Genomic DNA, 27411 nt, shown 5'->3' on the forward strand with positions numbered 1-27411 from the left:
TTTCTTTGGATACCATTTCTTAAAAAAAATATACAATCTGATTTAATAGATCTGCAAAACAATGGAATATGTCATTTTACATCAGTTGAAGAAGTTCTCCATTTATAGTAGATGCAGTAGAAATCTTGCTGGTGTTGGGAGTTGATATAAAGCAAAGTTTTTTTAAAAATCAACACACGTTTCAATGAATTCTTTTTAATACCATATAATATATGTTAGAAAGGAATCATCACCTAGAGTAATTTATGTTATTAATTCATCATTATAAGCTGAACAATACATAATTAAATATTACATTAATTATTTGAAAATCTAAATATGACAAAATACGTTTATTATGATATTGGAAAAACATAATTATGAAAATTACCTGAATTGCAATTCAGCTGAGTTTTGATAATTTCAAATTTTTAATCAGCTTTAATTATTCTATAAGTCTTGATTCAAAATTTGAGACTGCTTTCATTGTGGTAACATATTTTATTAAAGGAACATTAATTGTTCTCTCAAAAGGATTTCTGAACTGTAGAGAAATAAATATAAACATTTTTTATTCTATATATATTCAGTTTCTTTCCATATTGTTTCTAATCATTAAATAATCTTATTGACAATAACTGTCTTTCTTTAAATGCTGGCATTCATTCTGTTTTAATGAGTCACATAGCCTTGTTTTACAAGAAAGAGAGGAAGAGATTTGGTAGTATAAGCAGCATAACCAAGAGGAGAAAATATCTACAATTAAGAATTCAAACTGGGTTGTAGCCTTAGATTACTATAAACTGGTTTTCTTTACTCTATGAAACATATTTGGATATAAAATATTGATTAAACTTACAAGGAATTTCTCTGAGTGGCAATGAAGAATCTATATTCCACAATGATGAACAAAATTAAAATATATTTTAGTAATTGGAAAAATATATATCTAAAAGAAACCTGTAATGTATGCAAAGAATGACATCTCATTAAAACAAGAACTGTAACTAATGAAGTTATAAGTAATTTGGTAGATTATTGTGTTTCCAATTGATTCTATTACAGAATAACCAATATAAAGAATCACAAAAGTGGTTGATAACAGTTGTCAATAGTTATAAATGTTTGTGATAGCTGAGTCTTTTAAATGAAGTTATGGTTATTAGCACACTAGGGAAATGCTTAACATCATTTTTTCTGTCTTTATGTTCTGAGTTCAAATTCTGCCAAGATCAACTTCACTTTTCATCCTTTCAGGGTCAATAAAATAAGTACCAGTTGAGCACTGGGGTTGATGTAATTGACTAAGCCCTCTCCCCTGAAATTACTGGCCTCGTGCCAAAAAGTGAAACCATTATTATTATTAATAAGGCGGTGAGCTGGCAGAACTGCTGGCATGTTGGGCTAAATGCTTAGTGGCATTTTGGCTATCTTTATGTTCTGAGTTCAAATTTGCTTTCCATCCTTCCAGCGTTGATAAAATAAGTACTAAACAATTTACCTCCAACCCCCAAAATTTCTGCCAAAATTTTAAACTATTATTATTATTATTATTATTATTATTATTAAGGCATTGAGCTGGCAGAGTCATTACAGCATCAGACAAAAATGCTTAGATTCTGAGTTCGAATTCTACTGAGGTCAGCTTTGTATTTCATCCTTTTAGGGTCATTGAAATAAGTACCAGTTGTGCACTGAGGTTGATGTAATCTTCTTACCCTTTCATCCTGGAGGGAAAGTGCGATGACGTACTTGGGGAAACTCTGGATGTCTATGAAAATTAATTAACCAGTCTGTTTCAGAGAACTTTCATACCTGGGCCTATGGATAACTTCCAGAAATCCCTTGCCTGGCAGTTCTATCAAGGGGTGCTGCCTGTTTGAGATAAACTTTACAGGCAGGGAAGTGCCATCAGCTGAGCCTGCCGGAGGTGTGTGCAGGGTGATGAAACTGTTCTGCATGCCCTCGCCCAGTGCCTGAGTATTGCTGACCTGTGGGCTTATACTGAACACCTGCTGCCGCGTGTAGGATGAATGCAGCTATTGGCTGAATCCATTGTGAAGGTTGCCCTGTTGCCCTCTTTTGGCTGAGAAGGGCAGGCAATTTTTATTTGTGTAGTGGCTGTAGCAAAAGAGGTAGTGTGGCGGACCCATTTGAAAGGGCTAAAGACAGACACTTTCCTCTTTGGCCAAGCCCTCATCAACTTCTTCAAGTTTCACTTGAAGAGGAAAGTGAGGGTGGAGAAGGAAGTGTTGCCTTCCAGCAAGTTTGTTGAAAGGTGGGTGAATGTTGGAAGAATGACCAGTGTGAAAGGACCAATTCTAAGCGTGCACCTGTAAATTAAAGGAGAAGGGCTCTTGCCCTGTTGTTCAGGAACCCATGGCTTTTGTGGGTTTTTCCACGAGGACCTTTAAAGCGCCTCCCCTATGGGAGTTTTAATTTAATTTTTTATTGTTATAAATTGTTTACATGCTGTAAAACCCTTTGTCTTGTCTTGTGTTGTCTTTTATGTTTATGTCATGTCATTTAAAGTTAGTGTATGTGAGCCATTGTGGCTAATAAAAGAATTAATTATTATTATTACTAAGGTAGCAAGTTGGCTGAATCATTAGCATGTTGAAGAAAATGCTTCATGGCATTTCTTCCAGCTTTATGTTTTGAGTTCAAATTCTGCCAAGGTCGACTTTGCCTTTTATCCTTTTGGGGTCAGTAAAATACATACTAGTTATGCACTAGGGTTGATGCAATCAACTAGCTCCTCCTCACAAAATTTCAGCCCTGTGCCTATTCTAGAAAAGATTATTATTATTACTAAGGTGGCAAGCTGGCATAACCCTTTATAGCATCAGACAAAATGCTTCTTTGGGTTTTTTATGTTCTGATTTCAAATTCTTCTTAAGTCAAATTTGCCTTTCATCCTTTTGGGGTCATTAAAATCTAATACCAGTCAAGTGCTAGGGTTGATGTAATTGATTTGCTCTTCCCCTAAAATTGCTGGCATTGTGCCAAAATTTGAAATATTATTATAAATGCCAGGGTAGTAGATTGGCAGAATCGTTACTATGTCATATAAAATGCCTTGCAACATTTTTTCCAGCTCTTTACATTTTGAGTTCAAATCCTGTCAAAGTCAGTTTTGCCATTTATCCTTCTGGAGTTAATAAATAAAGTACTAGTCAAATTCTGGAGTTGATTCAGTCAACTAACTCCTCCCTGCAAATTTATGGCCTTGTGTCTATTATTAGGAGTATTAGGTAGGTAGAATGGCAGAAATGGTAAAGTGTTAGATTAAACATCCTGTCCCTTTACAATCTCAGTTCAGATTCCTACTGAAGTATGTAGACTCTGCCTGTCATTCTCAGGAGCTATAATCTCTGCTGATAACAAAGAACTTCTCTGTTAGAACAAAGAGCAGATTGTAAGATGATTGTGTATGAAAGCAATGTTGCATGGAAACAAGCTGTGGGTTTTGAATGCAGAAGATTTATGAAGACTAGAAAGAACTGAAGTGAGTATGCTCTGCTGGATGTGTAATTTTGGTGTACATGAATGACAGAATTGAAGTACACAGAGAGAAAAACTGGATACAAAAGGAATCTGATGCAGAGTATGAGAAAAGACAAAGAGAATGGACATATAAAGAATGACAGTCATATAAAGAAGTGCAAAGCATTGAAAGTGGATGGAATGCGAGATATTGGATTTCACAAAGGAAATGAGAAAGGACCATGATAATTAGCAACATGCCGTGTTGTAGAAGAAGATCTGCCAATTCACACAATTTGGAGGGATTTCAGTTCAGAATGTTAAGAGCACTAACCCCAAAATTCCAAATACATATACTATCATAAATATTTCTTTCAGTCATCACTTTATATAAGCTTAAATTAAATTATTTGTTAGAATTCATGAAAAGATTTAGAGGGGTGGTTTTTAACCTCATCACTAATATTTGGAGATAAAATATGTCATCAAATGCTATGTACATATATGAAACAACATAAAGACATTGAAATGGTATCTTTTCAATGGACTAAACCACCTCCTCTAAAATGTACAGCCTTGTGCCAATCAGTGTCAGAAATTAAACAAAAAGATAATTTCCATGAGATCTTTCTGAAAAGAAATCATCATCATACTGACATGATGATAAATCTGTATTTAGCTGTACAGCCCTTTATTCTTTGAACTTTTTCTTTCCAATGAGTTTTCACTGACCGACATAGTTGAAACAATGGCCATAGAATAATTTAAAATGACTTATGAACCATTCTGAATTGTCATTGCAATTCGAAGTCAAATTATTTGATATCATTTTTCTTACTATTGGTTCTTTCAACACACATTTCGGACAGAAGCAGGTCTCGGTAAGTGACTTCCAACTTTTTCATAAAATTCAAATAATGACAGATATGAAATCCACGAATTGGTTCTTCCTGAAATAAAACATGTCAGCATAAGTGTATGTAACAGACACACACACACATATATGTATAGATATGTTAATACAATAATACCGCATTCCCACCTTTTTATGTCCCATCCCAATGAAATTGAAGACAGTTATAATGTATAATAGAACATACCTACAGATTTAATAGCTAACATTGTGTAGGTCGTACACCAATACAATATGTTTGTGGACATAAAAAGAAGTATACAGTTGAACTTTTGATTCAATACTTGTTGGAGTCATTGTCAAATGCTGTAAACACACCAGCAATATTCCAACTAGCTGCCATGAAATGTGTTAAATATATAAACTGGTCTATGTTCAGGTGCTAATAAGGATTCCAACAAGAACTGAAATGTGTACAACCATTCTCTCTTATTCTGCCCATGGACATATACATGTATTGTTTATAGTGGTTGTAATACACAGTGTTGGCTAATGAATCAACATATGATATATTATAGAACATATGAATATGTTCTAAAATATATTAAAGCAACAAAAAATCCCTCAAAAACAAAAATCACGGAACATCAGTCATTTAATGTTATACACACACACATATATAAATGTAATAAATCAATATAAATTTATAGATACATTATATAATACAGTATAGAAATGAAATGAAAAAACACTGTTAACATACCAATGATTTAATGTTTGATCAAGCTGACAAAATATATACTATTTATATTACTCTCAGATTGACGAAGAAACATTTAAAATAAAGTAAGGTATGTATGTATGTATGTATATATATATATATATATATTCAAAATGTAACCACATGTTAGTGACTTTCTTCCTTTCTATTGGACTTTCCTCTGTTTCTGAAGAAGAGCGTTGCTTGAAATGTTAAACCATCTTTCCTTCCCTGAGCTTCTGCAAGGATGTGGTATATGTAACATGTACCACATCCTCACGTTGTTGTTTTATTTGTGCTTTTTGTTCTTTTTTTTGGGGGGGGGGATTTAGTATATATATATATATATATATATTCCTTTAATCTTTTACTGATTATCACACTGTGGACATGCTGAGATACCATCTACAAGGGCTTAATCCCAGTAATTATTTTTCACTTTGGTACTTATTTTATTAATGGGTATTTATTGAACTGTTATGTTACAATACATCAAAAGATTACTAGTTTTAAGTGGAATAAACATGTACACATATTCACACACTGATCCATGTACCTTTAGGCATTATCATAAGCCTAATGAAAGGCTATTCTATATTAACAAGGGTTCCAATCATCTGCTCTGTATACTTAAGAACATAGTAACATAGGTAAATGTGTTTTCTCCTTGTCATTGAACAAAGTGGCTTTTAACAATGTCTTTTTGTACTACAATGCAGTACTTCAAGTTTTCCAAGAATATCTGTTATATTTGTAGTGTAAATAACACCAGAGACCTCACAGAACTAGAATGGATTTTAGTTTAACCTGGTATTCAGCATGAATATTAGAAGTAATGTAGCTGGAGAATTTTAAAATTTAGTATATAGGCATTTTCACAGAGGCATAAGTATTAAACAACTTTTAAAAAAAGGACTACTGACGATTAGCTATTCTTGTTGCAAAATCTTTGCCTCATTCATTAACCAGCACAATGTAAGTTGGCCCAACAGACCTAATGGATATTATTCCAGACCTCCATGTAATTATAAATATGTCAGTTACTGTCCACTAAATAGTAATTATCCCATCAAAGCAGTTGCTTATAGGGCTGGCCTATAAACAACACAACATAATAAGCCAACTTGTTTATTGGTATACTTCTTCACCCTAGCAATAAACTTGTTTTCTAGTATACTTTGTAGCCCCAGCTATGATGAGGCATGAATGTCTGGCCTGAATTTTAGTCACATTGGTCTTTCATTAGCAGAAGTATCTCTTCCACACATGCCATGACTAAAGATGATAGCAGTAATTTGTTGACTGAATCAGTTGATATTTATAGTTGAAACTGCATACTGCATACCTGAATAGAAGAAAATCCAGACATTGTAAAGGCAGCTGCTATAAGTGGCAACTCAATTTGTAATAGGAAATCAACATAATGAGCTGTTGTTGAGTAAAGGACAGATATCTCACTTGCTATGGGTTCAACTGTTGACAGTTTGTTGTCTGTTCATCCACTCAGCATCTAGTTCATCAGTTGAAATAATTCACATCTACCATGCTGTATCCCAGGATTTCAGTATACTCTGGCTCAGGTGGTTACATGCTATTTTATCCATAGCCAGGACACTGACAGTTGCTACAACTCAAGGTCTGAGAAGAGTGGGGAACAATAGCAGTTACGAAGTGGTCCCACACTCCACAATATCCTGGAACACCCAAACCTGGATCCCACTTCTGGATGCAGAATTGTTAGCATGCCAGGCAAAATGCTTTGCTGCATTTTGTCTATCCTTACGTTCTGAGTTCAAATTCTGCCAAAGTCAACTTTCCTTTTCATCCTTTTGGGCTCAATAAATTAAGTACCAGTCAAGCACTGGGGTTGATGTAGTTGACTTGTCCCCTCCCTTAAAATTTCAGGCCTTGTGACTACAGTAGAAATGATCATTATAATATACTCTATATACAATATTAATATATATTATTAAGTTGAGTTTGTGTTTAAATCTTGCTTGGATTATGTTTTGGATTATTTTTAATATAAATGTTTACGTTGAGCCAATCTCCTTGAAAAACTAATCTTGTGTATAACAATAAAAATAAACCATTAATTATAGAATAAATGAAAAGAATGTTCTTACCTTGAGGAATATAAGTAAGGTTTGTTGCTGGGCACGACTGAGAATTTCTGTCTGCAGGTAATGAAGAATTGCAATACATAAATAGATTTGGTAGTCAGCTCCAAGAACACAGCATGTACATATGTAGTGTACAATATCTGACCAATCTAAATAATTCCAGAAACACTGCTGGAGCCATTGCTGACAAACCTGTCATTGGAATAAGATCAGCATTTGTAAATGTATTAATTAATGTTCACTGAAATTACAGTTTGGATAACTTTACTAATGAATAAATTACAAGGATAAAACCAGAGTCAGCTAAACTATTGCGTGACAATCCTACTTTAGATGGTTAAGGCAATAGTTCATTGGCAGGTTTAATATGTTATGCAATGTACTGATTCCTAATATGTCCATGTATGTATGCATGTATTTTTGTATGTGTGTGAGTGTATATACATATATATATATCATGCTAGCATAGATGACAGATGTTAAATGATGATGATGATGATATATATATATAAGGAGTGGCTGTGTGGTAAGTAGCTTGCTTACCAACCACATGGTTCTAGGTTCAGTCCCACTGCGTGGCACCTTGGGCAAGTGTCTTCTTCTATAGCCTCGGGCCGACCAAAGCCTTGTGAGTGGATTTGGTAGACGGAAACTGAAAGAAGCCCGTTGTATATATGTATATATGTGTGTGTGTGTGTGTATACGTTTGTGTATCTGTGTTTGTCCCCCAACATTGCTTGACAACCGATGCTGGTGTGTTATGTCCCTGTAACATTAGTGGTTCAGCAAAAGAGACCGATAGAATAAGTACTAGGCCTACAAAGAATAAGTCCAGGGGACGATTTGCTCGACTAAAGGCGGTGCTCCAGCATGGCCACAGTCAAATGACTGAAACAAGTAAAAGAGTACATACACACCCACATGATGATGATGATGCACACACACATGCATAGTACAGGTATGGCTGAGTGGTTAAGACATTTGCTTTGAATGTGTGTGGTTAGAGGTTTGAAATCATTATGTGGATGTTGCTGGTTGGCATCCTATACCATAACTGCAAGATAACAAACATCTTGTGAGTACAATAGGCATACAGAACTGGAGAATCATCTTGTATGTGTGTGTGTGTGTGTATATAAGGTTCTGGGAGGGTAGAAAGATAGAGTATTTCAACCTGAGCTTTAGGCTATCTACACTGTCGGATTCCAGACTAATATTGAAATTCTTCAGGTGTAGAAAATCCAGGTTTCACAACAGTAAAACCATTGTGTGGGTTTAGCACAGACTAAAATATAATCCAAATAAGAAAATATAAAAACAGACTTTAACACATCTTTAATGACCAGTTACAATTGTTCCTGTACCAACTCTGCTTTCATCACCAGTTCATGCTAAAGTTCCAAGTGAAAATTTATGCAATATTTGCAGTTTCAAACATTAAAGTGGCATTTCTTCAAATCTATGTCAAAGGTGTGCTCTTACTTTGTGCATGCAATCTAAATAGCAAAAACACAATGCTACAGAAAAACTGTCTAATCCATGCAAGCACTGACAAAATGGATTGACGATGATGGTGATAGTGTTGATGATGATGTCAAGAATAAGTATTGTCATATATACAGCTGAAAAATACAAAATAAAACTAAGCACCCAAAACATTGAAACTGCATGCTGCATACCTGAATAGAAGAAAATCCAGACATTGTAAAGGCAGCTGCTACAAGTGGCAACTCAATTTGTAATAGGAAATCAACATAATGAGCTGTTGTTGAGTAAAGGACAGATATCTCACTTGCTATGGGTTCAACCTGTGAATTATAGAAATGACTTTTATTTTTAGAATAAAGTATAGACATGTAGGGGTGATGTATTTTAGTAGAAATGTGATTAGAATGGAAACAATTGCTTGTTCATGGAACAATTAAAAATTGTTCTTATGGTAGAATTTCCACAAAATTTTATTTATTCTTTGCCACATCTGTATAAGATTTGTCAATACATCTGTATTGTCATTTAATAAATCATGCCCGACATTTTACTACAAAATGAGATTCATTCATTCATTCATTCATTCATTTATGCCTGCCTGTCTGCTGGAAAGTCATTATGTGTGGCAGCAGGGTTTGGCTCTTGGTCAAACCTCCAGACAAGAGAATTTGTTGTCAGAGAATTTCTACAATTTCACCAGCTACAATTTCCCTGATTGTAACTATTGTGTTGGGTGCGGTTGAGAAAGACGCCAGCTGCTCTGCTTGAAACACTGAGGCCAAAATGGTGGCCAAGATCAGTGATGAATGTATGCACCAGATTCCAGAGTTGTTTTGAGGCCGTGGTGGAAGCTGCGGGTGGCTACTTTGAGTAAATTGTTATCTTGCAAGTTTTAAGTTTACCCTTAAATTACCAACTACCTTGCAGCAAGGCCTATACATAGGTAATGCACCAGTAGTGCCTAAAGATACATTTATCCCTTAGACGGTTGCATAACCACTAACTCATAATTTTTATATATATATGTATATATGGAAAATGGAGCACTCTGTCGGTTATGATGACAAGGGTCCCAGCTGACATGATCAACAAAACAGCTTGCCCATGAAATTAACGTGCAAGTGGCTGAGCACTCCACGGACATGTGTACCCTTAACATAGTTCTCAGGGAGATTCAGTATGACAGAGTGTGACAAGGCTGGCCCTTTGAAATACAGGTACTACTCTCACACACATACACATATAGGTAGATAAATATTAGTGAGTTAATGAGTGTAGTACAGTGGAAAATACACATTTAGTAGGTTTACTAGGAAATACTCCAGTAACTTTGTCACATTATAAAACAACAATACCTGTATCATCAACTTACTGTGAAATAATAAGGCCTATTTTGAATAAAATCACATTACAATTGATTTAAAATCTGAGTGAAATTTCATATTTTTCCTCTGTTACTCACTCTCCTAGTGTCTTTTGTAACTATATATCTCTTCTTATTTTATTTACCATCTTACATCACTTGCCATGTACCTAGAATCATTGCCTACTCTCTCATTTATTCTCGTTCAGTTATAGAAGCACTTTAGGTCGTTAGCCTTGCAAGTAATGAGATGATTTTCACTAGTGCTGGCACCACAAAAAGCACCCAGTATGTACTGCAAAGAGGTTGACATGAGGAAGGGAATCCTGCTGTAGAAACCATGCCACACTAGACACTGGAGCATAATAACACATTAGATCCCGTTGAACTGTTTAATCCATGTGAACATGGATGCTGGATATTAACTGCTGTTGATGATGATGATTCCTAATAACATGAACAGAGTAATCTCATAATCAGTGCCTTTTTTTAAAATACTTAATTAAAATCTACTTCCACTTCCCTGATATTGCTAATCCTTTTGAAAAATAAATAACCTCCTCTAAAGGTCTTAGTCTTTAAATCTACTAGAACACAGCAAAAAAAAAAAAAAAAATCCCAAAGTAACTACAACCCCTATCATGTACTGTGGCATGTTTGAGCAGTTATGTCTAAAACTGAACAGGCTATTTGTTATGAAAGAGATGAAAAATTATGCGAAAATAATTTCCTGCCATCAGATCTTTAATTTCATGGATTGGCAGTTAAAAATATTGCATTAAGTTTATTATTTTATTTTTGCACAGTTTTATAAAAAAAAAAAAAAAAAACTAGTTGCATTTTTAAAACAGAAAGAAATATAATGAACAGAAAATGAACACTCACCACCATTAGAGAATAAACTGGCCATAGAAACTTCGATATTGTTAAACGAGATATATTGGTTAATAACTTCAAAGCTTGTTCTTTATTTCCTTGAAATACGAGGTAGATGGAAGCAACAAACCAGTCAAACACTTTGAAGTTACTTTGAAGACATTCTGGTAACATTTAAGGAATGTTTCTTTTAAGAAGGTACAAATACAATTTAGATTTAAATAGTGATGTAACCTCATGGATTTGATACATTCCGTTTTAATTCCCCATCTGGTACACAAATAATTCTTTTCAACTGGTTTCTTTGAAATAACTAAAAGGTAAACATTGGTTTTAGCATAATAGCTTCATGTGAATATGGTTTCCATTACAGCTGTAATTACGTGATAGTTTTGTTTACATAGTCACCAGCAAACTACCTGCATACCAAAATGCGACAAAACACCACAAAGCTATCACTTGAAAGAAACAGACAAGAAAAATGTTACCTATAAATTAGTTTTCTTTGATATTCATCAAGCATAATAGTTTTCTTTCATTTTTATAGATTTCAATACTTTTGTATTCCAACTGATGTTGATATTTATAATCTTTTTTGATTTCATAGATTACAAATTCTTGAAAGATGAATTACACACTGTAACTACTTCAAGCGCTGAAAAGGATATAGCTACTTACTTTTCTAAACATCTCACTCTCATAAAACTAGATTCGATGAGAAACAATGTTAATCTACTCATCAAGAAATGTCTGTTACAGGTAAATTTTACTGATATTCATGTAAATTAGGGCAAGTATTTATTTAGTGACACATTGGAATAGTGAGGTGGGATATGAAAACTAAGAGCCAGTTATTTAATACAGAAATGTGAGAAGTAAAACATTGAAAAGTCTCCCATATTCCAAGTGATTCTAAACTAAATATTTTCAAAACTCCAAGAGATTCTGTACACTAAATTCACACATCTAATTGTGTCTATACACCAGTGACACATCTAATTAGTGTGAATCCAAAACGTCACACAACTAATTAGCTATTGTATTTATACACCAAAGACTCACATGTGGCTAATGATTGTGTAGCTACAAAGTCACACACTTAATTAGTCATTTATCTTTTTATCTTTTACCTCTTTCAGACATTAGACTGCAGCCATGCTGGGGGAACACCATGAAGAATGTTTTAGTCAAATGTACCAACACCAGTACTTATATTTTTAAAAGCATGTTACTTATTGTATTGGTTTCTTTTGCTGAACTACTAAGTTATGGAGATGTAAACAAACCAACACTAGTTGTCAAGCAATGGTGGTGGGGACAGACACAAAGACATACATGACAGGATTGTTTCAGCTTCCATCTACCAAATCCATTCACAAGGCTTTGGTCAGCCTGAGACTATAGTAGAAGACACTTTCCCAACATATCCCATATTGTTGAGAAGCAAGCTTCTAACCACACAGCCATGCCTGCAACTATAATTGTGTTTATTATATATCAAACTCACACATGTAATTAGTCATTGTATTTATACACTAAAGTCACACATCTAATTAACCATCATGTATCTACAAAGTCACACACTTCAAAGTCAAACATCCTCTTAACCCTTGTGTATCTACACCAAAAGTAGTATGGGATTAATAATCTTTCAAATCAAATCTGATTACTTAAGATTATCTCTACAGAAAGGTGTAGGAGTGGCTGTGTGGTAAGTAGCTTGCTTACCAACCACATGGTTGTAGGTTCAGTTCCACTACATGGCACCTTGGGCAAGTGTCTTCTACTATAGCCTCGGGCTGACCAAAGCCTTGTGAGTGGATTTGGTAGACAGAAACGGAAAGAAGCCCGTCGTATATATGAATATATATATGTATGTGTGTGTGTATGTTTGTGTGTCTGTGTTTGTCCCCCAACGTCGCTTGACAACCGATGATGGTGTGTTTATGTCCCTGTAACTTAGTGGTTCGGCAAAAGAGACCAATAGAATAAGTACTAGGCTTCCAAAGAACAAGTCCTGGGGTCAATTTGCTCGGCTAAAGGCGTTGCTCCAGCATGGCCACAGTCAAATGACTGAAACAAGTAAAAGAGTAAAAGAGTATATCTCTGCCTATTTACTTGGTTGCAAACCCCAGTCAAAATTCGAACCGAGATCAGTGAAAAGACATGCAAGACATAAAAACATTATTAAAAATAATAATATTACTATCCAGCATGAATAAAGCACCATAAAAGGTAGAATTATAAATACAAAGCACTGATAACTTACCAGCTGCTATTTCTAACAATGATCGTACTTTGTGTACATTCGCTTTGTATCTCTCTCTCTCTCTCTCTCTCTCTATATATATATATATATATATATATATATATATATATATGAAGGCGCATGGCTCAGTAGTTAGAGCGTTGAGCTCGAACCCCGGACCGAGCTGCGTGTTGTGTTCTTGAGCAAGGCACTTATTTCATGTTGCTCCAGTTCACTCAGCTGTAGAAATGAGTTGCGACGTCACTGGTGCCAAGCTGTATCGACCTTTCTCTTTCCCTTGGATAACACTGGTGGCGTGGAGAGGGGAGGCTGGTATGCATAGGCGACTGCTGGTCTTCCATAAAAACAACCTCGCCCGGACTTGTGTCTAGGAGGGTAACTTTCTAGGTGCAATCCTATGGTCTGTGTCGTGACCGAAGGGGGTCTCTGATATATATATATATATTCAGATGAATATGGTACTTAAGTTAAAGGCACCAGAATTTAGTATGGTATTATCCATATAATTATCACAAACTTGGATTAAAAGCAAAACAGCACATACACAGTCCTTTTTCTCAATGCCTGATTCAGACTAAATATTACCAAATTTTAGATGCTTATTCATTTATATTTTGTATTTTGTGATTAGTAACACCACTGGTTATAGATATTCAATAGGCCAATCAAAGATTCATCAGCATTTTCCAGTAGCACAAGCAACAAGTTAGTGCCTGAGCAATTCAGGTCAAGTGAAACCACAGGAGACCTTTGTCCAGAATACTGATTGACTGGTGATTTTCATGGTGGCAAATACACACACACATATATATATATTCATGCACACACACACACACACACACACACACATACACAGAGGTTTGGTGGCATAAATAGAAGAAACAGAATTCAATATGCAAAAAGAGAGTTCTACAATGAAACTCTCAGCCTTTGAGCCACTTATGTAGCTTTACAGCTAAAAAATGTGTATGTGTGTGCAAATGGTAAACTTTCACACAGTTTGTTTACCAAATTTCACCGACAGAGTTTTGGTCAGCCAAAAGCTATGGCAGAAGAAACTTTGCCAATGAGCTGTGCAGTGTGATTGAACCCAGAATCCCAAATTTGTGAAGAGAACTTCTTAATGGCAGAACCAGGTTTGGTCATTCTCTACTTTACTAATTCTACCGATAATTAAAGGATACTAAGTTTGCAATGTAGCTGCTGTTTTGCTTGTAGCAATGCTGAGACTTGATTTAAAAGCCATTCAAGATTTCCAGCATTATCGACATCCTCTGATAATAATCCCAGACTTTCTCCATATCTGAAACAAAACAATAAGATTAATGATAAAAAGAATTGCAGACAGCATAGAAATATATCATTACCAAATTTACCCTGTCCTTATTTGTGTCACTGAAATAAATTGCATCACATCTTTATTTGATTTATATTTGGTTCATTAAACATTGATGATGGTGGTGTTGATAAATAGAATTTGAACACAAATTTAATCTACGATTGGATGTAAATGTTGCTCTAGAAGCAAATCATTCATATTTTAATCTAAGTAGTCATTTCTCACCAATCATCGCTTCCAATTCACACCACTCAGTATAGCAGTTAACGTTAATAATGTAAACTTTTGGGGATTTTGGAATATTCTTTGAAAATGGACTCTTAGAAGTTTGCTGAGAGCTGAAAACAAATAACAATTATTCCCTTGAGAGAAAACATATTTCCAAAGTCTATGTTTCCCAATGATTTGGCTAATCTTTGTGATACTGTTTGAAAGTCTGGCATTATTACACTATTTGTATGTGAATCATTAATTAAAATAATAAGATTTTAGAAGCTTGGTGTGCAGAATATATAAACTACACATTTTATTTCTGCTTCCAGCATTTAATGAATATGTGTACAGAATATAGAAACTGTACACATTATATTTGTTTTCGACAATGTATTGACTTTTTTATCATTCATTAGGCCCATGTTTGAAAAGGACTGGTGTTAATTGACTGAATTAAAACTAACATATTACTGGTAGGCAGCAATGAAACAAATTGACCTCAAGTTAGGAGGATTCTCAGCATTAGATAGCAAGGCAAAATTCCCGGCATAGAAATGCTCTGGAGTCTACTCCATAGTTAGATCCAGACAACTCAGATGGCTAGGGTATGTTACACAAATGGATGACAAGAGTTGTATAGAGAATTAGCAAATGAAAGGAGTATAGGACATCCAAAGCTGTGCTTTAAGGATTAATGTAGAATTACATTGAAAGAGTTCTCCATTTATGAAGAAAAATAGAAAGAGTCAGCAAAGGACCACAGCAAGTGGAGATCAGCTGTGCACAGAGGAGCCAAAGTTTTCGAAGACATCCGCATTGAACATGGGTAGGAGGCAAGACAAAATCATAAGTGTACATCAGTGATAGACACTTCTGCCTCATTGCTCTACAATGTTGAGGCAGAAGTATGTTTAATTATCTTTGTTGTTTTTACAAGATTTGTTTAAAACAAATCTTTAAGAATAATATATGTAATTATATAGAAAATTACTAATGAACATATAATAAACTGGTTTGTTATGTAATTTATTTAGATTATTAAATAAGTAGTAGTTGAAGGCTATATAGTTATAAATTATATGTAAATATTGAGCAATGTTGAAGCAATATCTACAACAGGTATCGTCAAAAACTATGATGCATGTGCTTAGGGTTTATCAGCTATGAAAGGCACTGTCTGGGAAGAGGTTAATTGAAGTCGGACACAAGAATTGAAGAACTTATTGTCTCAACAATACCACTGACAAATGACAAAAAGGCCAAAGATACATAAAGCTAATTGCTGGTATTCAGAAATAATTGTGAAATAATATTATAAACGGACAGTACTGGGATGATAAAGACTGCTGTATATTTACCGAATGGCTAATTTAATACCATGAAGTTGCTGTGGAGACAGATTAGGACAAAAATCTGTAAGGAGAGAAAGAAAACATTATTGGAAAGATAATAATTATATAATAATAATAATAAGACACACAAGATGTTGAAATATCATTCATTAGATGACAATAGCACTCTTCTTTTAATTTTGACTTTAATAATAATAATTTTGACTTATTACATGGGGATATTTCACTACTGCCCCTGCCACTTCCCCTCCCCAAGCTTTCAGTTATACTTTAACATCTCTTATCCTTCACTTGCCTTAGGATGCTGGGTGTGTCTCAGCGAGTGATTGTAACAAACTTCAGATAAAAAGTAACAACAACAACAACAGCATCAGCAGCAGCACAACAACAACAACAACAACAACAACAACAGCAGCAGCAGCAGCAGCAGCAGCAACAACAACAACAACAACAACAACAACAACAACAACAACAACAACAACAACAACAACAACAACAACAACAACAACAACAACAACAACTTCGTTTATTAGCCACAAGGGCTTACATAAAATTACATTAAAAGACATACAATAACATAAAATACAAAAACAGGAAAATACAACGGATTTTACAACATGTAAATATTATAAATAGCGATTAAAAATTAAACAACTGAAAACTCCCAATAGGGGAGGCACATTAAGGACCCTGTGAAAAGACCCACAGAAGTCACGGGTGTCTGAACAGGGCAAGAGCCCTTCTCCTTTAATTTACAGGTCCACGCTCAGAATTGGTCCTTTCACACTGGCCATTCTTCCAACATTCACCTACCTTTCAACAAACTTGCTACAAGGCAACACTTCCCTATCCACCCTCAACTTCCTTTTCAAGTGAAACTTGAAGAAGTTGATGAGGGCTTGGTCAAAGAGCAAAGTGCCCGTCTTTAGCCCTTTCAAACAGGTCCACCATACTGCCTCTTTTGCTACAGCCACTAGACAAATAAAAATTGCTTTCCCCTCCCAGCCAAAAGAGGGCAGCAGGGCAACCTTCACAATGGATTCAGCTGATAGCTGGATTCGTCCTACATGCAACAGCAGGTGTTCGACATAAACCCACAGGACAGCAATACTCGGGCACTTGACTAGGGTGTGCAGAATGATTTCATCGTTCTGGGCGCACCCCAGACAGGCCTGGCTGACAGCACTTCTGTGCCTGTAAAGTTTATCTCGAACAGGCAGCACCCCTCAGTAGCACTGCCAGGCAAGGGATTTCTGGAAGTTATCCATAGGCCCAGGCCCGAAAGTTCTCTGAAACAGACTGGTTAGTTGATCTTCATCGATGCACAGAATTTCTCTGAAAACATCGTCGCACTTTCCCTCCACTAGCTCTCTATAGAACACTAGAGTAGAACTACTAATGACCACATTGCCCACTTGGCATTACCCACTTGACCGCATTGCCCACTTGGCAGAGGGCTGTGAGCACCTGATGGCATTCGAAGTGTTAAGTGCCTCTCCTCAGTCTACCCTAATTTGGGATTGCAACTCAGTCAAAGAGACGAGCTGTGGAATAGCGTGTCTTGCAAACAGTGACCACACCTGCTCATTGTCAAGGAAATGCTGGAGATGCTGCAACCTCAGCACATGTCTGCACATCAGCAAACCCAGCCCTCCATTCAGCAGCTGTTGACAGCAGATGGAGTGCCTGACCAGTGGAACATGCCCCTTCTGCAGAAAGCGGAAGAGTAAGTGCACCAGCTTGGTCAACCAGCAAACAGAGCAAGGGATGACAGTCAGCAGTAATAGATGATGGATGCGATGTATGTATTTGCCACCTCCGCTTGACTTTTCAGGGACAGCTTTCTCTCAGTCCCTTTCTGGGTGAGATTGGCCACCTTGCTCATCACCTTATCCCAGTTCTTCTCCACCTGGGAGTCCAAACCAAACTCCGAGCAACTTAATGGGACTGTCTGTCCAGTGCCCCACTATGCTGTTGGATGACATGGACTTATCTCTCCAGGTGCCAGGTTGCAAGCCCACTGACTTTTCCGCATTAATTTTAGCTTCTGTCACTGCTTCATATTCCAGTAGTGTTTCACCAATCAGATCTATATGTCTGTGGTTTGACACTATGACAGTGACGTCATCAGCATAAGCAGACACACTTCTCCCACATCCTAGATCATACGGAATACCCCCCAAAGCCTCCAAATTCCACAGTAATGGCTCAAGAGTCAGTACATAGAGAAGAGGGGAGAGAGGGTACCATTCACAGACCAAATGCAAGATGCTGAATGACTCTGACCATTCACCCAAACAACAGAGCAGATGCCACTGTATAAAGCAGCAACCCAACTGCAGAAAACTGCACTGAAACCGGCAGCCCTAAGGACAGCTCCCAAGTATTGATGGTCAACACTATCAAAAGCTTTAGATTGATCTAAATTGATCAGAGCCCCACCCATGGCAGCTTCATTACCCACCCTCTCTATGATGTAGCGCAGAAGATGGAGGTTATTGTGAACACTCCTGGTTGGGATGTTGCAAGTTTACACCTCGCCAACCAGTTTGTCCACGACAAGCGCCAGCCTCTTGGCTAACACCTTGGCCAAAATATTCAACTCTGCATTGATCAGAGTGATGGGCCTGAAATTCTCTATAACATCCGCCTTGTTTGGGTTCTTTCTTAGTAGTACCACTACCCCTCGACAGACAAAAGTGGAAATTCTCCCGTTTTGCTGCCAGTTGCAGTAGATGTTTGCTAAGAAACTCACAAACAAGTCTGGCATTGAAGTATAAAACTTGTAGAGCAGACCATCCAAACCTGGTAATCTACCTCTCATGCAACTTTTAATTGCTTGCTGTACTTCTGCGGCTGTTATTGACCTTCACAGCACTCCGCATTGCTTGTCGAGAGTCGTGGTAGACACCGAAGTCTGCCTATTATCCATCCCACCATTCATCCCAAACAATCGAGCGAAGTGCACTGAAAAGCCGCACACATCTGTTTTGGCTTGAACACCATGCATCCGTTCTGGTCCACCAAAGACCGAATGGTGGCTTTATTCTCTGTTGCAAAATACACTTCCACCGTGTCGAAGCACTTTCCTCTTGTCACATAGGTTTTGTTGGTCCAAATCGGTCGGAGAGCCATTTTCAACTATTGTTGGCTGGCTCATTCTACCCTTTTCTTCTTGATGTTTAAAACTCTGTATATTACTGATTTTCAATCCATCTCCTTGATTAATTCCTGAGGAGTGTTAAGGAAGACATTGTTTCCTTCCTTCATTAACAACTCCTTTGCATTTTGTAGTTCATTTTTTGTTAAATTCAACAACTCTTTTGTCTGCTTTGCTGCTTAGGCGAAGCCGTTGCTGCTAAATTTGCTGTTTGTGTTTGTGGTGTCAGTGTCATTCTTTTTTGTTTCTTTTCTTTCTTCCTCCTTCTCTTTTTCAGGAACAATTTCTTGGTTTGCTATATTTTCCTTGTTGTTGTGGTTGGTGGTGTTGGCATTGCTGCTCGTGATTGTGCTGCTTAGAGGGGGGGGAATCTTGATTGTCAGAATGTCAGAACAGCCACTGCCACTCCCCTCAACAGAAGAAGCTATCTTGTTTTATTTTTTTTGTCAAATGAAAAAATAAAATGTTTTTTAAATGGACAAAAAGTCTGAAATTCACCCCTAAAAGAGGGAAATTTTCAACAAAAGAACCCCTTATGCACACCAAAAGGGGTTCAGAAAGCATAAACCAACATACAAACAGTCAATAAACTTGAAAAAATAACAAATTTCAAACTGACAGAGCTCAGAAAAACATGTCTTACCTTGATGACAACAACAACAACAACAACAAAAATAATAACAACAACAACAACAAAAATAACAACAACAACAACAACAATAACAACAACAACAACAAAAATAATAACAATAACGACGACGACGACAATAATAATAAAGACTGAGCTAAAATCTGACATAGTGGAAATATGAAACACTGACAGCTGAGAACAAGTAATGGTAAGACACTCAGATGAAACTTAAATAGAAAGAAAAAAAATCAAATTAATACATAAATTAAAAACTGGGAATTAACTCAACAAACCTGATATTGTCTGAGATACTTCAGTTGTAGTAGATTCTAGTAGCACTAATATAGTTCGTTCTAGAAGTTGCTGGTTCACTGAAGAATAATTAATAATAACAGAGTTATGATAAGGTGAGATGTGGGTTATGATCACATGTTTGGACACACATAAATTAAGGTATAAATAATAGCATGTAAAAAAATATTAGGTTGAAATAGCACCCAAATAAACATAAGGGTCTGATAGATTAATGGTGTTTGTCAAAAGAGAGAGAGAGAAGGAGGGAGGAAGGGCAGTAATCCTTTTTTTGGATAGAAAATGTTGATGGCCATTTGATTTTTTTTCTTTCCAAAAGGGTTTTCAACCCAATATTTATAAAAAGGGTAATCAGGGGGTAAAGACTCCCCTAAGTCCTGAATGACCATGGGATTGCACCTAGAAAGTCCTCCTCCAAGGCACAAGTCTGGGTGTAAGGTTGTTTATGGAAGACCAGCAGTCACCTGTGCATACCAGTCCTCCCTCTCCATGTCACCAATGTTATCCAAGAGCAAGGCAAAGGCACCTGTGACATTGCAACTCATTTCTACAGCTGAGTGAAATGGAGCAACATGAAATAAAGTGTCCTGCTCAAGAACACAACACATAACCTGGTTCAGGAATCAAACTCAGTAGCTCATGATTGTGATCCCAACACTCTAACTACTGAGCAAAGCCCTCCACTAGAAATAACAGTATTAATGATGTTTGTCGAGAGGGAGAGAGAGAGAGAGAGAGAGGGTAATCTGTTTTATGTTAGAAAATGTTGATGGCTGCTTTGACTTTTTCTTTCTAAAAAGGTTTTCCAACCCAATGTTTGTATGCTGTTATTTATAGCTTTATGTGATGTGCTTTGTGAGCCAATATTTCAAAAATAATTATTTCATGCACTCTTGAGAGTTTATAAGTTCTTCTGACCTCAACAACACACACATAAATCCATTTTGACTTGGCCCAATGCTATAGTTTGAAGGTGAAGAGTGTGATATATTACTGGTACATAACAATTCCACAGAAGCCAACTGTGGAAAGATTTTACTTAAGGATGTTGGGAGATATCATTAAATACAGTACATATCTTAGTCTGGCACTGCACAATTTTGGCAACTTACAACCTTTATACATACAATAAACTTTTGGAGCTGGCATGCTATGTCTCTGACACATGGCATCTTCGCAGGATTAAATGTCTTAGTTGTTTTTTTTTTTTCCAGAGAAGTATGAAGTAGAAAAAAAAGTTTTCTTTTTTTTATTCATTTTTCTGAAGCACCTCAGACAAGTGTCTTCTACTATAGGCCAGGGTCAACCAAAATTTTGTAAGCGGGCTTGGTAGATCGAAACTGAAAAAAAGCCCTTCATGTATATGTATGTGTGTGTGTGTGTTTGTCCCCTCTTGCATTGACAATATCACCTTCCTACAACTGATGTTTGTTTCCAATCTGTGAATTACATGTATGTACATGGGGAAATATTACCTTATTTGGAAACAAGTAAGGGTTGGCAACAAGAAGGGCATACAGCCATAGAAAATTTGCCTCAACAAATTCTATCTGCCTCATGCAGGTTTGGAAAAGTGGACATTAAGATGATGATGAGTTTTCTTTTTTTGTAATGAATATGAAGCTAAAAAAAAAAAAAACATGATTTTTAGGTCTGTCATTCTTAGGGTCATTTTTCTGAAGAACATTAGTAATGTAAAGTGAAAAGAAATGAGAATGAAAAGTGAGTTGTAGACTTGGTTTGTTGGAGCTTACCTGCTATTTACCATTGCCTGCAGATTTACATAAAAACACATGTGCAAACATACAATGAGACACAAACACACTTTAACAATACAGAGACACACATGCTCACATGGCAACACACATACACACACAAACATACAATGAAAATATAAACACACACACCTTTGACAAGAAACACATGCTTCCACTCACAGCAACATAAACATTCACAATAACACTCATACAATACCACAGAGACATCAGTAATATTTCTGCAATAGAGTGACAAATAGTCAGCAATGATGGTAATTTGGTTAGTTACAACGGCACACATACGTACATACACCACAGACAACACGCACACAACACACACACACACACACACACACACACACACACACACACACACACACACTATGTCTTTGTCACTGTGGTTAGAAAATTGTGAATCAGAAGTACATAATTGAGTTAAACAGTAGAAATATCTGTTGATATTCTGACAGTATTAATGATGTTTGTAGAGAGAGGGGGAGGGGGAAAGAGGAAGAGAGAGAGGGAGGGAGATAGATAGATAGATAGATAGATAGATAGAGAGAGAGAGAGAGATAGACAGACAGAGACAGAGGGAGAGAGACAAGGCAGTAATGTTGAAAGTTGATAAATGTTGCAATGGTCTAATACCATCAACTGAAGAACAAGTAGTTGTGCGGTGTGTGTGTGTGTGTGTGTGTGTTGTGGTTTGTGAGTTTAGCCTCTGACACAGCATTTGCTTGAACTCAACTCAGCCTGAATCAAGTAGAATAATAACCAGAAGTATTCCAGTTGTGACCAATCCACTTTTGTTTTTTTTAGAACATAGTGTATCTAAGACTTCATAATCCATTGAGTCTGTCTATTTATTTTTTTTCAAAAGATATTGATGTGATTTAAAGGAGCTCCGACTACTGTTACTAGCAGATTGAGCAATCTCACTGAAGCTTTCCCTCTGGTACATTACATTACTAATCACTATGAACATCATTGAACATTGAGTTCTATATGTGGTTGTTATTGTTTAATATCAGGTAAGCTCTGAATGAGCAGGCCTATAATTAAAGGTATTTCAGCTGTGCCCCTCCTGTCATTAATTGAGTCATACTATATACAGGACAATCTTGTCAATGTATTCTCCATAGTACATGTAGGATAATATCAATGTGTACCCATGATATATGTAATACATTATCAATGTGTCTTGTCTGTGTAGAACAATGTTATCAAAGTGTCTCCCACATGTGGGACAACATTATCAGTGTGTCGCCTACATGTAGCACATCATCATCATCATCATCGTAGCACATTATTGATATAACCTAAAGTGTTGGATATCATGATCAATGTGTTCCCTATAGGATGACTGTATCCCATGACTGTATGTAGGATGACTGTATCCCATGTAGCTACCAGATACAGAGTATTTACAATTGTATCACTTGACAATTTCTTTCTTCCTTTTATGGTAGTAGAGCATAATTTGAAGGAGAATTGACTGCTTTTTGAGAAGGTCAAGCAAACTTTGCATAAGAACCCTTCTTATTTATTTGTTGAAGTGACTGATGTTATGAAGAGCATAGAGTTGTAAAATATATTTTAAAATCTTAATGAAAACATTAAGATTTGAAAAATACATCAATTACTTTAGAAAATAATGGTGTTAAAAATATGTTATCATTTGAATAAGGCAATGGAAGGGCCATAGCATTTAACCCTTTAGCATTTAAACTGGCCACATCTGGCACAAATATGCTGCCTGTTTTATGTTCTAATCAGCTAGATCCAGCCTGTTACACCTACCCTTCAATGCCATTCTAAATATCACAATTTCAAAGCTATGATTAATTTAAAACAGTATGAATGAAAAAGCATTACATTTGACAGAATAATTTGAATGCTAAAGGATTAAAGGTTCTTCAAAACCAGGTAAATATTGATAAAAGTATGATAATGTTGAAGGTACAGAGAGCACTACATTTCAGCTTGAAGTATAGGGGTGGATGGGTTAATGTACAATAGAGCTGACACAATGGGGGAGGGTTTGTTGCAGAACATGGGTTTAGATACAGGGGTGGTATTCAGTCAGTGAGTTCAGAGAAGATCATGGGAGTTTCTGATAAAAAAACTCAGGGAGAAGTCAGAGGAAAGCGGTTGAAGAGTAGGTAAATAAAGACAAGTAGCTGTTCTTTGAAAGGAACTCAAAAGGTGATGGTGTCAGCACCGTCCTAAATGTTCATATGTGTATGTGTATTACATTTGATTTAACAAATTAAGTTTGAATATATTCAATTAATGTAAATAAATAAGACATGAGATGGAAACAAATAAACAAGCAAATAACACAAAACTCACCAGTCTGCTGTGTATGTTGAGGTTTAGCAGAGAGAATATTGCAAAATACTTCCTGCATTTCAGTCAACCATTCCATAGAAGGTGGACCATCTTGGCAGGGCAATAATTTTAGCAAGTCAGGATCTGTAATTAAATGAGCACCTGGTTAGATAAAGAATTAGTTTTGATGAGATGAAGTTTAGTGTAACTGACACTCTCTAATAAGAAAAATCCAGAGGAACTTCTTAGCAGACCATGGGATTGCACCTAGAACGTTACCATCCCAGGCACAAGTCTGGGCAAGGTTGTTTATGGAAGACCAGTAGTCACCCATGCATACCGGCCTCCCCTCTCTACGCCGCCAGTGTTATTCAAGGGAAAGGCAATGGCCGATACAGCTTGGCACCTGTGTCACTGCAACTCATTTCTACAGCTGAGTGAACTGGAGCAATGTGAAATAAAGTGTCATGCTCAAGAACACAACACGTAGCCTGGTCCGGGATTCAAGCTCACAACCTCATGATTGTAAGCTTGACACTCTAACCACTGAGCCATGTGCCTGGAGAAGACATTTGCAATTTAGCGCAATTTGTGGTCTGGTAAAATGCATGTGTCAATGTCATGTAAAATGCACTTGTGCCAGTGGCATGTAAAAAGTACCCAGCAAACTCTGTAAAGTGGTTGGCATTAGGAAGGTCATCCAGCCAAAACAGACAATTGGATCCTTGACAGCTTCTGTCAAACTGTCCAACCCATACCAGCATGGAAAACGAACATTAAATGATGAAGATGATGATGGTTATTAGAAAAAACGACTAGTTGCAGATAGTTTGTGAGAGCTATGGATGCCAGGAACAGAAATGTCAGCAAGGTTGAGAGTTAGCAATGAGTTCTGCAAAGAATTAGCGTGCAGAGAGGAGCCCATCAAAACTGACTTTTTAGTCTCCTCTTGTTATAACAATTCTCAAGCCTTTAACAGGAGTTTATGACTAATTATCAATGGGGACTTCTGTATGCTGATGACATGTTCTGCAGAATCTTGCAAAATAAAATTGAGAAGAAATTCCAAACATGGCACTAACACCTAGAATTGAAAGGCCTCAATACAAACCAAGCAATGGTAAATGTTTAGCAGAAATCAAACACGAGATAACTTGTTCAATTTGCAGAAAGGAGCAAGTTGGGATTCTGTGTGGTGAGCCAAAAGTTGGAACTATAGATACAAAAAACATTTGTTGCAAAAACGCGACTTTTTGCGACAAATTTTTTTATACAATAACAATTTTTCAGGTCGAATCTGGACTGGTGATCCTGAAATTTTGGATTCCTATGTTTTCATTACTGCGATTGTTTTCAATGATTTTTTTTGTTGCATGATTTTTTGCGCCAAATATGATCATCATTGGGATATGACTGTGGAGGAAGCAATTGCAACAAATTCTCCAAAACAAGTCAGATATCTGTTTGCAGATCTTCTCATTTGGGGTCAGTTGCTTAAAAGCTATATACTAGCTTAAAAGGCAATCCACAATTCAAAACAAAAGACTCAATACTTTAGGAATGTAGAGTATACTTATTTTTATTAACAAGAGATTAAGTGAAAATATTTCTTCACAGATCTTCTGTGATAAGAATTATGCTGGCTGAAACCACCATAATATACATAAAACAGTACCACTAGCAATGTTACACTCACATATTACATAAAGCAGATTCAATGCAATAAAAACCATGAAGACAAAATACTGTGTATAACCAAAGTGCATGGAGTTGCATCTGACTGTGCAGTCAAAATGTGTAATAAAATAAGACTACTGAAATGCTGGTTTCAAAATTTGGCACAAGGTCAGCAATTTGGGGGCAGGGGTAAGTTAATTACATTGACCCCCCCCACTTAATGTTCAACTGGTACTTCATTTATTGACCCTGAAAGGATGAAAAGGCAAAATTGACCTTGGCAGAATTTGAACTCAGAATGTAAAGGCAAACAAAATACTGCTAAACATTTTGCCTGATGCAGTAATGATTCTGCCAGCTTGCCACCTTGGACTACTGAAATATTAATATTATTCATACTAAGTTATGAACAGAATATGACTTACCATCTTTTAACTGGGTTGACTTAGTTATGGGAAGTGTGTATACATCTGGGACAGGATATTTTGAAAACAAAGGATAAGAGTAAACATTATCTGAATCCTGAAAGTAAACAAGAGACAATATCAGACATGAACTAACACTAATTATATCAACAGATTTTAAAAAATATTTAATATCTTTTAAACTTTTCCAAAGAGAAAGGTTTTCAGTGTAAGAACTTAGGAAAAATAAAAGAAATAGAAGACATTGGATGAATGAATGAAGAGGATTATTGTGACTGATGTTTTGTTGGCTTCAGTCATATCTGCTTGAGTAACAAACAAGTAGATGATTGAACAAAGCATTTGATAGGATATTTTTGGTGATGGCCAATGTAAATTTATGGCAGATATACACATATGTAAATGTCTATTATAGGGCTTTTAAATGACCAGTGTTTATTTCTAGCTTTATAGCATTAAACAAGTAATATATAAATGGTTCTGTTGAAGAAGACATAAGACTACACTAAATCAATTAATATTTCTAAATGATTTGGTAGAGAACTGAGCTGAGGCATGATTAATTAATTGTATTGGTGGTCAAATACACAACACAAGTACTTTGGGGTTTTCAACATCTGTTTGATTGCGAGGCAGCCTGTTAATAGATTTTGGTGCTTGGAGTTGATTCAGAATATTCTGGGTGGGCACTAATTTGTAAAAATGCTAAAGCAGACTTTCAAAATATGTGTACCACAGGAAATTTGAAGATGCACCATTGAATAGTGAGGGATCAGTGCTGTCCAGTGCATCTCCTTAGTGATGGTCATATAGGAAAGAGGCCCTTGAGCTCAGGGCCTTCATGGGCACTCCAAGAATGATGATTAACATCTATTTTGTTTAGTTGAAAATGAGTTACTGCAAGAAAAAACAAGGAGTGAATTCTAGAGGTCTACATTTTGGAAAGGAAAGACAGGGTATAGTGGTTAGTGTAGAATCAAGAGATGAATGTTGGTGGATACAATGTGGATGATGAGA

At 36.3% G+C, this 27411-nt stretch overlaps 1 protein-coding gene across 2 annotated transcripts in view; it reads right to left on the bottom strand.

The window, feature by feature from the left end:
* Positions 1-2922: 2922 nt before the first annotated feature.
* LOC115210521 (protein broad-minded) overlaps positions 2923-27411 on the bottom strand; it is a 247424-nt gene continuing 222935 nt past the window's right edge. For both annotated transcript variants that reach the window (XM_036502208.1, XM_036502209.1), the window contains exons 26-34: positions 26395-26491; positions 24314-24436; positions 20186-20263; positions 16108-16162; positions 14382-14500; positions 10938-11092; positions 8881-9009; positions 7205-7393; positions 2923-4415 (exon numbers count right to left, since the gene is read on the bottom strand). In XM_036502208.1, coding sequence (XP_036358101.1) covers positions 4281-4415; positions 7205-7393; positions 8881-9009; positions 10938-11092; positions 14382-14500; positions 16108-16162; positions 20186-20263; positions 24314-24436; positions 26395-26491 — 1080 coding nt within the window. In that variant the 3' untranslated portion in view covers positions 2923-4280. The remainder of the gene's footprint in view (positions 4416-7204; positions 7394-8880; positions 9010-10937; positions 11093-14381; positions 14501-16107; positions 16163-20185; positions 20264-24313; positions 24437-26394; positions 26492-27411) is intronic.

This window comes from Octopus sinensis, linkage group LG4 (assembly GCF_006345805.1).
Source record: "Octopus sinensis linkage group LG4, ASM634580v1, whole genome shotgun sequence".
In the NCBI taxonomy this organism is placed as follows: domain Eukaryota; kingdom Metazoa; phylum Mollusca; class Cephalopoda; order Octopoda; family Octopodidae; genus Octopus; species Octopus sinensis.